General features: G+C 52.7%; 1 protein-coding gene across 1 annotated transcript; it reads right to left on the bottom strand.

The window, feature by feature from the left end:
- Nucleotides 1-2,292: 2,292 nt before the first annotated feature.
- Nucleotides 2,293-6,123, bottom strand: PG994_003963 (uncharacterized protein; the record flags this gene model as incomplete). Its single annotated transcript, XM_066855372.1, has 4 exons — nucleotides 2,293-2,378; nucleotides 2,453-5,596; nucleotides 5,620-5,817; nucleotides 6,069-6,123. The coding sequence occupies 4 exons, from the start codon at nucleotides 6,121-6,123 to the stop codon at nucleotides 2,293-2,295; spliced, it is 3,483 nt and encodes a 1,160-aa protein (XP_066719650.1).
- Nucleotides 6,124-12,609: the final 6,486 nt, after the last annotated feature.

Here is a 12,609-nt window from a genome sequence, read left to right as displayed (position 1 = left end):
CATGTTGGCACGGACAGTAGTACTAGATTGGTCAACACACGATTGAATGACAACTTTATAATACCAACAACAACACCCATGACTCTGGTAGTGTGACTCGCCCCCATAAGCGTAGGTCCTCGTAAGTAGACCGCAATACATTCCACTTTCTTTCTTACTTGAGCACAAAACGCGAAGAGGCGCCAAAGCGTGTGTATTAGGCGTCTTCAGATCTTTCGCTTGAGCGGCAGGCGACGACGTCTTGTGTACCATGTGAGACTGCGTAATCCGGACCTTTACTGGGCCCTCAGAGGAGGTTGGCGGCAGAACGTTCGGCATCGTGATGTCCACGATGGTAAAGGTATTCCCGGACGTCGTCGTTAGCGACGCTACGCTGCTTTTATTTTATTTTTAACCCCCACTGATAACCCGGCCGAGGCCTTATACGCTGGAATCCAGACCTTCCTTCTACGAGGCACTGCCTCCCATGGTGGATTGCCCGCTTCATGATAATATATTACTTAACCACGGATATATATTTCCCACGCTGACGCGGCCCCGGTCCTTCGAGGCGCCCTGGCCCGAACATGGTCGCGTTGCAGGACAAGATGATCAACGCCATCATGCCCGTTGACGAGGCCGCCCAACCCGGCAGCGGACCATATTGAACTGCAATCTCTCTGAGTACTTAGATAGAGGATTTAAATCACGCCCCAATCCTTTCGGCTTCATATAGGACTCCAATCTGCCGCCTTTCTCAGCCTCGAATCTGCGGCATTTCTGGTATATTCTAGTACTCTGCAGGCAACCTTGACTCGACCGCACATGCCCCCCTTTCCCACAGCGAGGTGGACAGGTGGACGTTCGAGGACTTGAGCATTACCTAGCTTCTCTCAAATCTTTCGGCGCTGGGGCAAACGATTTCGCCGGTGTTAATGTCAAGGTCAGGAGCGGGTACGTGGGCAATTGGGCTCCCCCCCCCTCTGTCTTTTACTTGGAAGAACTGTGAAATAATTTTTCATGAGATGTAACTTACCGTGCAGACACCTCTATTCTTACTGGTAGAAAAACTCATCTCAGTTTCGAGCCAAGTGTTTTCTATTATACTGTATAATTAAAGGAGAAAATACTAGAGAGGACTGGCTCATCATGCAAGATTTCGAATAACGTATTTCACCTCCCACATTGAAAGGAGCGCCCTTTCCCCGACGAAAAGACAAGAATGCAAATAACAAGATCTGAAGTCCTAGAACCCCCTTATTTGTAGTAGACCCACGAGTCTTTATTTTGGAAACCAGCCCGTCAAGGCATGGGGAGCTTGAACTAATCCCACCTACCTAACCTAACCTAAACTAAACTACCTACAAAATGTTCCCAATCCCAGCAGCTATGGCCGGCAATCCTTGATAAGCAAGTTGTTCCGGCTATATTCCTTTCGCTTTGCTCGTTGGTGGTGCAAGCCCTGAATTCACATGAAAAGTCCCATCCCAGTTGCGACCGTCAGAGAAACCCAGTCCCCCTTTGAGCCCTAGCATCACGTGCATGAAGCGATTCTTTCATCAGGATATCGTTATTTGAATAGGGGTTTTTCGAATTCGTAAATGTCCACCGTGGACTTAATTTGTTTCTTTTTTTGGTCATTGTTCACATGTATCATGAACTGGCTCGGCAGAGTAGCTGCTCGCCAGTGGTGGTTTGATGGTGCCTGCCAAGGTTTTCCGCCTGTGCACAAGCAAGTATGGATACCATTGTAGAGTCATAAAATCATATTCCATGTTCGGACTGGCGGGAGGCAGACTGTCCGGCGTAGTGCTTTGAATCCGCAGTCGACCTAACAAGCGTCATTTGCAGGCTCAGTGTGAAGTCTTCGTAGCACATAATCCCTTATGAATGTCTTCTCTCGCCAACCACGCGAAAGTGCAGCAATAGCGATGAATACCAATCGTTTCCGGACGTGTAACCAATTCGTGTTTTCCGAGGTGGGAGCGAATATGCCCAAGTCCATGGTCTCGTTACATTGTGCAGGGCGGAAAGCTCTTAAAGGTGGTAATTTCAGAGATGGCAGCGTCCGCAGCAACGTAGCCAAGCTGCTGTAGTTGGTGGGATGCATTTCGAAGACTGGGTCATTCTGGTGATCATACTCGGGTACCGAGGATAGTCCCTTCAGGCACGTTGTCCTGGGTCACTTCAACAACGCAACCATCAGGAGCTTGAGCAGCGTGTCGTAGGAATGCAGTCTATGCGTAAGATGGGCGAGCAAGGGGGCGATGATAACGACGTATAATAAGCCTCGCCATGCCAAGCATCCAGCAATTACTCGCTTGATACCACTGACTTTTCGGCTCGGGCTCTCATGTGATTCGAATGGGTTTCGAGGCAACGTGCCATGAGATGGGTAACTATACGTGGTTAGTTGACACAAGCCAATGCAGAGGAAAGGCCATTCCGGCAACCAAAAGGGAGTATAACTTACTGGGCCACACAGCAGACTTATCAAGCATGTACGCTGTTAACCTGAGAACTTTGGCCGCATATCCATTGTGGTCATCCATCTGCACCATGCCACTGCTCACATTGCCGCTGACGAGGTCCAGGTTCACTTTCATTTCGGCGCTGGCTAGTACCTCCTGAACCTTGGAAAGCAGCTTCACATCTTCGTCCTCCAGCAGCATAATTGCTGGTACCTGGGTCAAGTCGACCTCGTCTTGTCCGATGATGCCAAGATAGCGTCCTACGCGATCCTGTAGAGTGGCCACCCATTCGGCCAAGACTTGAGCACAATCGAAAGCACACATGGCAGACTGCATGGGCAACTCTCTGCTGGTGAAGTCTGCCAACGTCACTCCAAGTTTGTCCGCCATGGCGAGAGAATCAGCGGCATAGAATGCGGCTTTGCGAAGGTGCTTCTCACGCTTCGAGATGGTGCGGCTGGAAATCTGAGATTGTCGTCGCTGGGGCGCGGGCATTGGCGGAGGAAACTTGGCGGTAGAGAAATCGGGTGATGACGACTGTGTTAGCGGCGAGTCGACGAAAACCGAGCTAGTCGCGGAGGCGTCCGAGGCCTCGTTGACCGAGTCGTTGTTAGATTCCGGCGAGTGTTCGGCATGCTGGACAATCTCATTCCCACGAGAGAGCTCCTCGGCCAATCCATCCCAGTCCCGCTGCCAGAACTTCTCCTTGGAGCGCGACAAATTCACAAACAGGCGCACATAGGCAAGATCCAGGAGCGGAATGGCATCAGCTGACAGTGGTCCCATGCCAAACGGGTTGGGCCGTTCGAGACTGTGATGGGGATTGCTCGCCCAAGCTGCCTGCCATGCCTTCAGGGCGGGTTCAATGTGACGGTGCATTTTTTCGGTTTCTTCATTTGTCCACACTTTGTTATGGTGTCGCTGTCTCGTCTCCCAAATATAGTTGTGTAAAGCATTTATCAGGATCAAGCAGCCAAACGTACTTGGCTTCAATTCGCTTTTAGGAATGTCATCCATATTGACCATGGAGCCGAACGGCTGGCCCGTACTGTGAAGCGCAAGCTTTTGCTGCTTTTCATTTGTGCGTAAAAGCTCACCCAGGGCCTCGTGGAATGTCATGCGGTTGTGGCCGGCTGCCCTAACACCGCCTTTCAATTGGAACGCGGCGGTACTTTCAACAGCAAAGAACTCCTCGTCGCATGGCAGGTCCTGGAGAATCTCCGAGTTTGTCAAGGCAGGGGCATGGTTGTATCCGGACACTAGGAGACTGGAGAGGATAAAGATCACGTAGAGAGTCCGTTTGCGTTCCTCGACGGTTTTCCACCTCAGCCACTCAGCCTGCTCCTCGGACTCGGCCTTGATCCCGCCCCAATTACCCTCCGCATCACCCATCTGCAGGTCGCGACTCTCGGCCGTCTCGAGCCGCATCTGGCGGAATAAACCGGCCGCTTGGGCGAGACTGACCAGTGCTGCCGAATGGGTGGAAGCAATATCGCTGGCCGTTTTATCACCACTATTGTGCCCATATATGACATTGAGTAACATGGCCTGCACCAGCCAAACCGGGGTGTGAACCGCATTCTCCGAATTTTGTGAACCATGGTCGGACATGGGGGTCCGGCGGAAATCTGCCTTTCGGACGTCGGCTTTTCGTCTTTCTTCAAGATATAATTGTATCATTTTTTTGCCCATTTCGAATAACTCCCTGGATTGCGTGTGCTCCTTCTCATACAAGGCACCGATCGCTGCCATGGATAAAATCAAGCATCCGCTGCCTCCGACAGTGTTAGTCCTGCCGCTGGAAGGCTGAGATGGTACGTCAAAGGATAGAGTTGGTACATGTAGGAAAGGTAGATGGGGATGGAAAAAGCGGAGGTAGCTCCCGACATATCGTTGCAGCTCATGGGTGCTAGGGAGACACCGGGCATACTCCGGAACGTTGTCCGTGTTCGCCTGATATTGGGGGGATAGCGGGGAGTTTGGCGTGGTGAAGGAATACTTTCGACCACCGAAGGGTGCGCATTGTGAAAGTGCATGCACGATGGCTGCCCTCGTGGCGTCAGTGATGGTACTCACTGGAGATGGGCCTTGATGAGTGCCATTCATCGAGGTGGGTGTCTCTGGGCCGGTGCCAAAGTTCATGGCCTGGTTGAGGTTTTGCGTGTTGAGGCCCGGCACGAGCGATGGACTGAGTGAGCTCATGGAAGGCGGCGGCGTGGAGAAGTATACGTCGTTCATGGTCTTGTGCGGAGGTTGCGGCGAAACGGGAGCACCGGTCATGAGGTCGGGGAAGACGGAGCCGTTCATGTCCATGCTGAAGGGGTTCATGGGAGGTCCCATGCTCACCGCAGGCTGCCAGATGGAGCTCGAAGATGTGGTTACGACCGGGTGGTGGTTGGACCCGTCCAGCATGACGTCGCTGATGCCGCTCTGGCTAGTGGTGCTCATAGCGGACGGTGACGAGCCATCCACGGCGTTTTCATTTGGGTTGTTGAAGGACATATTTTGCTCAAAGCCCGTAAGCCAATCAAACGTGTCATCGAGGTGCTGGCTCGTTGGTACATCAGCTAGCCCATTGCCAAATGGCGAGGTAGGGTCCATGGCCATGGAATGGGGAGACTCGCTATAATGAAGGGCATTGGGGTTGATGGTGGAAGAACCAGGCTGTCCGAAGAGGAGACCTTCAAAATCGAAGTCAGGCTGCCCGAACTGCAGGGGCGGAGCCGTCCTCAAGGCAGTATTGAAGTCCAGGTTATTGATACCATGGGTCTCTAGCTTGGGCAGGCCATGGTGAATACCGCGATGTCCCATAACAGAGGACATGCCGCCAAAGGCTTGGTCAATGCTATGATGCTGGGGGAAGCCCACCAGGCTAGCATGACGGCTGTGTGTAGGCTGTGCATGGCTCCTGGCCACATTCGCACTGGCTTGGGCCATCATGGACATGTGGCTGCCATCAACATGACTTATTGTGTTTGCACGAGGCCTCACATGAGACGAGTTGCCGCCAGCAGCAGTGGTCGCCGTTGTAGCCGTGCTAGCGACACTGTTCTTCCGGGCCCGGCTCTGGCCCGTAGCAGCACCGCTGGCGCTCTCGCGACGATTCCTCGGCCGCGATGAAGGGTGGTTGTTTGATGCAGCTTCTGCTGGTGTCGGAGCAGGAGGTCACGGCGGGCGAAACATCGCGTGCATTCTGGGCACTCAAAGGGCTTCTCTTTGGTGTGGGAGCGCTCATGTCGCTTCAAGTGCTCGAGACGGGCGAATGCACGTTGGCAGGTCTGGCAGGTGTGAGGGCGCGGCTTGTCGGTCTTGGGGGGCGGGAAGTTGTTGGCGGGCGCCTTTGCCGTGTTCACGGTGATTGTCGAAGCTTCACAATTGTTTCTAGTCAGTCATCATTGGCGGCGGGAGGAAGCAAATAGTCAAGCCAAAAGAGTTTCAAGCTTAAATTGGGCTGGGCTTGGATGCACTGCTGCGTCGCGTTGCGGATTGACATGTCGTCGTTCCCGGCAACCAGAGCAGCGTGGCAGGGTGTGGATGGTGGGTGGTGGGATGAAGCTCTAGTGAGGGGCAACTCGCTCAACAGGCAGACAAGGGAACAGACGGGAAATGGCTCCATACCCTCGTTGTTGACAGCATTCTCGGCCGGGGCGGCGGGAGGAGAAGAATTGGACATAACGACCGAGAGAGAGGAATCTTGGGTGAAGTTTGTTTTGTTTTTTGGTTTCGTGAGTGGGTGGTTGTCTAAGCTGTATTCCCTAAACTCGACTCTTGAGGTCGTTTTGTGACTCGAATCAATCGAGGGGCAGATCGAATAATTGAGCAGAGAAGCTGTGAGTAGGTTGGCAGGTAAAGTTGACTTTGAGCGTTTTGGAAAGTGGGATGAAAGGGCCGAGAGTGGTGGGCTATGGCGGGGGTAATTTGGGCCCCAGTTCTCTCAGACTCTCTCACACACTCTCTCTCGGGCTTCCTGGCAATGCACACTCTCTGGGATCTCTCTCTTTCTTGTTCCGGGTCTGTCTGTCCGTCTGTCTGTCTGAGAGAGTGTTGTTATGTATGTATGTGCGTGTACGTTGTATGTAGTGCGTGCGTGCGTGCGTGCGTGTGGTGACAACGCGGGAAGGGAAGGGACCCTCTTTCTTTTCTCTTCTCTTCTCTTATTGCTACTACTCTTGCTCTCAGCTTCCTTCCCACTCAAAGTGAGACTGTAGCCACAGCCTGGGACAATGCTCGTTACGTGAATGGCCGGATGGAGGAGCCAGACCACCAGGTAGGCAGGTAGCAGCAGCAAGCAGCTTGGAAGTAGCTAGGACAGGTATGTAGTAGCTATGTACAAGTTAACTGGAGAGGTGACGGGCTTGGGCTCGAGTAATTGGGTGTAATTGGCGCAATGCCTATCGTCGGTGAACTGGTGGGACACGGCTTATCAATTCGGTTCAATTCGGTTCGCCTCGTTTTGTTTCGCTCGAGCTTCCTCTTCGATTCCAGCCAGGCGGGAAGGAGGGAAAGCAATGGCTCTTGGGGGACGGAGGGAATCGAAGCAAATGTTTGGAGGTCGAGAGTTTCGAAAACAGTGTAGAGAGGTAGTAGTAGATAGAGTCCGTCGATCCGTCAGAGCTCGGCTGGAAGAAAGAGACAAGAGACAGGCACACACACACACACACACATACACGCACATACGCACTACGACACTATTGGCACCCCGAGAAAAGGGTCTGTCTGGTCTGGTCTGGTGTCTGTCTGGTGTTGGATGACATTCATTCGACTAGACCTGATGCTGCAGCACCACCAGCCTTTCCATCTGTGCATGGCATCAAACTGGCATGGCATGGCATGGGCATGGGCATGGGCATGGGCATGGGCATGGGCATGGGCATGGGAGGCCAGGCAGTGTCACAGTGCGACGCTTTCAACAGCTACATCCCTATCATCAATAGCACCCGAGCAAAACCATAACAGATATCGCTGCTGCTGCTACTACTACTGCTAATATTATTACGACTTGCGACATACACATAGCCGGCTTGTTTCCATATGTACGCAAGTGAGCTTGCGAGGTACATACATTTTGGCTGGCGAACTTGGCGAACTTGCCCGGGTAGGCAGGCATTGGGTTGCACATTTGTGCAGCGTGTGCGAGTGGTAGGTTGGGTCCTCTTTTGGTGCCGGCGAGAGTTACCTTAGTCGTGTAGTACCGGTACTTTCTGCCTCAGGACTGACGTCTCTGGAGGTAGTCGAGCCAGGGACGCAGCATGGAAAACAGAGCGAGCGACAGGGGATTCCGCTCCCAGATTCTCATAGCCGCGTGCCCAACACGCACGCTGACTGGCCCCCTTCAGGGTTCATCGGAGGCTATCCATTGTGGAGTAGGATTTTTGGTCACAAGGACGCCTCTCGTGCAGGGTAGAGTCTACCTGGCCGGCGCGTACACGGGCTCTTGACTCTGACCTAGACCCAAAGTCAATCCACGAGCGAAGCATGAGCGACGAACGAGAGCGACAGAAAGCTCCCAGGTTTCCAATCTCGTTTCCCATGGGCCATCTCGCCCTGGACCATACCATGCCCAAGTAGGTACGCAGCTGCATACAGTAGCTCGACCGACCCTGGCCCTTATTACGTCGCGGCTCCGATATGCTTTGTAATACAAACTGCTTGCCCTTTTGCTGTTTCCCAAGTGCGTTTCACTATTTCGGATTTCCTGATATCCCTCCCCGCTTATATCATGGATACATTAGGCGACGGTAAACGCTGAGCTCAGAGGGCAAAAGGCGGTGTCGTATAGGAACCATGATCCCAGATAGATCAAGAAATCGCGAAGCTTATTTGCAACGTAGGATTGGGTCAATTCGCCAGCAACAGCGCTCGCAATGCTATCGAGTAGGTAGTCTTCTCTTTCCAGCCAGGAGCGTCCTGGTGTGCAGGGCTCCATGAACAATGCAATTAAGAAAAAAGCGAGGACCCTTGGAGGGGCAATTCTGAAGGTGGGATGTGACTGGTCCGCCAAGCTGCAGGGTGAAAAAGGTGTGGTGGGCTTTGTCCACCGTCCTCGTCGCATCCTCTCCGGTTTGTGGTGACTGGCCCTGTCCTGCTTCCTGCTTTCTGCGCCTTGCCCGTTTCTCTATAGTTGGCAGATGTTCCGTGTAATCTGGGATTCATATCGGGTCGAGCCAGACTCCAGCCAGCGCAGGCCGGCTTTACTACGGATTGTGGCGGATATGGTCGCATCCATCCATCCATATCTGGACGGTGCCCCACGGTCTGTCGACCACATTACGAGCTACATGATCACCACGAGTTGCGTGATATCAATATGTCTTGGCAACCGGTGTGCAGGTACGTACGTTCCTGTCGCTTCGCCGGCTGCCAGTAGCTTTGCGGCCAGAGTAGGAGGGTGGTAAGGCCGTATGGGCCATGCCACGCAAAGACCGAAGGTCATCCGAAAATGGATGGCCCGACGACATCACTTTCAACACCATACCTACACCCGCTGGGACTAGTCTTCAAGTGCGAAGGTGTGAACCGGTAGTGAATCGGCCACACTTCTTTGGGGAGCAGGCGGCGTGGATTACATATCTCTGGATAGTGGTAGGGAGTGGCCGAGGTCCAGATATTGCGGACCAGAAGGGCGGCTGGCGGAATTATGAAGAGCCCAACCTTTTTTTCAAGCTTGATGTCAAGTGGGCGACGAGACGATCGGGGCAGATACGCGAACCGTCGGCTTTCTGGTTTGTGCACTCCGGCGCCGTCTACTTAGGTGGTATACTATCGACAGTTATGGTGTGCCATATGAAAACTATCACCAAATGGCAGTGGCAGTAGCAGGGCAGTAGTTCCAATAACACACACGAGCTCTCATTGGCTCGGAGTAAGCCACACAGCAGCCACGGCAGCCCCTGCAGAAACGGATGGCAGAGGATAGATGGTGCAGTTAGTTGCCTCGTTGCCTACTATTTTCTTTTCTATTACAGTACTGTACTGGCATCTGCGTTGATACAAGGTGTTGACAAAGAGCTGACGTAAATAAGCCAACCGGTTGCCCTATTTTGTCTCGCACTGGATTACGACGAGTGGCATGTCGATCTTTGCACAATCTTGGATTTCCGTTAGCGTCCAAAAGGCCAGACCCTGGATGAGCTATTAATACAACACAACCAACCACGAATTCTGATTTGCATTTTGGTGAAGACAGCATAGCATGGTGGCATGTAGCTAGGGTACGCTTGGCGCCGACTGTGAATGTCGTATGTACCTTAGTGGGTCCTGTCTCAGAGGTTCAGCTTGATTTGCTGGATTCAGGAAGCTCGCGCGTATCGCAGCCTCTTCTTGCCCGGCGCGCCCCACTACCACAACTTACCACTACATATGATGATGAGCCTTGAACGTGTTCGTGTTGCATGTCGGGCTGGAGATCGTCTTCCTCACCCCTCACCGAGGGAAGAGAGACGTTCCGGCCTGTCATTACGACATCTACATGTAGATATTGATGAACTATTCGAGCTGTCAGTCAGCTTGTGGTTCTGCACGTGTGCTTAAGCAATTCGGCACACGAGGAAGGGCCAGAGCCTGGCTGAAGCTCTAGACTACCGTCCGTCGTTACATTGATGATCAACGGTGATCTACTCCGTACTCTATAATTCTCTCAACTCTCAATGCTACATTGCAGGCATGCAATCTACCAGCTGCAGGCGACCCCGGTCCTGCTCCTTCATCTTACTGGCGGAGTGCGGCCAAGGCAGCAATAGTAGCGTGACTGACATACTCATACTCGTGCTGTCGCTGGCTTCCTGACTGCTACCCACAAGACGGATCTAGCCTGTGGGCCATCTGCCATTATCAGGATACGTCGGACTTTCTGCACTTTTCTTGCCAAAGCATAGCCTCAATTACTGGGACTCAACATTTCACGAACCAAGATGAACTGATAGCGTCTCCGGGGTATTCATCTTGGTGTTATTAGCTGGGCAGGTAGCTTACTGTATGCCCACAGTGACATCGGTTCTCGGGATTTTGGAGCCGAGCATTGTCCCGATCCAACGTGCTACATAACCTACATCATGTAGGTACTTGATATGTGACAGCAGCACGGGCAGACCGGGGGGTTACCAACGGCTCAAGGGGTTGGGGCCGGCCACATGAACTGACTCCACGGCTTTCGTGTACGCCCTCCTGGCCCTCTCAGCCTGCACAACTATTGGATTCTTTGAATCCCAGCATGCAATGGGCGAACGACGATGGTAACCAGACGGGAACAACACACATTGGTTCGATGCGATTCAATCCGATCGCTCACGTCTGAGCTGTTCAGATGAGATGCACGCGCGCGTCATTCCCCCCATGCCATGCTCTAACCCGTGCTCATGACGGGACCGGTAAGCCGAGTGACATTGCAGAGGTGTATCTGAGCTTTTTAGTGAACGGAAACATATTCACCCGCATTGCCTATACGACACTGCAATTAATTTGGCCCAGTTCCACATTCGGGCATACCTGGTGGCGCTCTCGTCGAAGCGAGTAGGTTAGCTGTTGTAGCTTGAGGCGATGAACGAAACATGAGCCAGGAAGGATGAAGCGGCTACCATTGCATTGAATTTGGATATCATGTGTATGCGCAAGTAATATAATCTGTTTTCCAGTGCGACTTGCGTTTAGTAGATGATGTTCTGAGTTCTGGGAGCGATACAAACTCCAATCCCGACTTCCCCTTGCCCCAACCCCAGCTGGATGCGGGATAACGCACAGCGCACCCATTGAACGGAGCGAGCGAGACAATCTGGGGAAAGGTCGGACAGGAGTTTCGTATGTACTAGCAGTACCCCCCGCCAGGAACCCTACCTCGCACTAAAACCTCTTTCACACCACCAGCCATCTGCCATACCATCCTACTTAGTCTGAGCTGTGTCCCGAGGCTAGTTGGGTTTGATGTTTTGTTTCCGAGCTTGGGATCCTGCGATTCAGTTCGAGACATACCTACTGCCTGTGATACTGCGTCAAGTTTCCATGCGAGATCGTTGGTCTAGTAGTGGCAATGAATACCGATTTTGCTGCGTCAAGGTACGACGGCGTGTAGGATCCCGCGGTTTGGCCAGCCAAAGGTGCCTTCCTTTGCCGGTGCCAAATATCACCTCGTGAGCCTCGGATGGGGAAGCAGCTACCTTCTCCAAAATTCCCCAACATTTCATTTCGAAAATGGGGATGGATCGTCTTGAACCCCCAAATTACATCACATCCATCGATATGGATACTATCCATACTGCCAGTGGCACATCCAATTCACGCGCGTGTACTGTACGCAAACCAGTCTGTCTTACATCGGATGACTCCCCCATGCCTGCCATCTTGGGCGGCCACAACGCCGACAATATAATCAACGGAAACAAGGCCGCGCCCAGGACAACATCGCCCATCCTCGTCATTCATTGGAACCGAGCTACATCGATCACAGATCGCATCTAGGCTTCGGACCATGTACACACTGTACTGGGGTTGCTCATAGCCTCATGTATGCGTGCGTGGCCACTAACAAGACCCGGAAACGAAACCCATGTAAAACCACGAATGCCGATACTTGACTCTCTACCGCTGCATACCATCAAGAATTTGCACTGCTGATTGCCTGCTCCGGTCCTCTTAGCAAACAGGGCCAGGTGCAAGCAATAAGTGGCAGTTCATCCCATTCTGCGGCGATATTCTGGTGGTCATCCTGGCACCCGGCGAGATACTTTTGCAAGCAAATTTCCTGCATCGGACGGATTGCGATTCTGTGCCAATGCTACTACGCATCTGGCAGGTATGTCGGCAAGCCTGGAACTGTATATTTCAATTCCTGGCATACACGATCATTCAATGTTAGAACTTCTTCAAGTGCACTTTGCTTACTACTGGCGCTATGCGCGCGCGCAGCTCTTTCTGCAGCTTGGGATGAGCTCAACGGTGGCGATAACCTCTGCAACTGCCATCAAATAACGCAGCGCCATGTTCGAAACCTTCAGTCTGTGTCGTTCGACATCCGCATCTTCCAAAACGCCAACCCGCGGACCAAGCAAGGCTTGATTAGGAAAAAACAGCGGCCACTTTGCGCAGATATTCCCAGGCTGCCCATGCAGGCGATACATCCCTGTCTTCCCCAGACTCTTCTCCTCTGGGCTAGGCGGCCCACACTGCT

Source organism: Apiospora phragmitis (genome assembly GCF_038363925.1).
Source record: "Apiospora phragmitis strain CBS 135458 chromosome Unknown utg000004l:1.0-3135199.0:1.0-3139288.0, whole genome shotgun sequence".
Taxonomy (NCBI): domain Eukaryota; kingdom Fungi; phylum Ascomycota; class Sordariomycetes; order Amphisphaeriales; family Apiosporaceae; genus Apiospora; species Apiospora phragmitis.
Note: the sequence above shows the minus strand (reverse complement) of the source record. Positions and strands in the feature narration are given on the sequence as shown.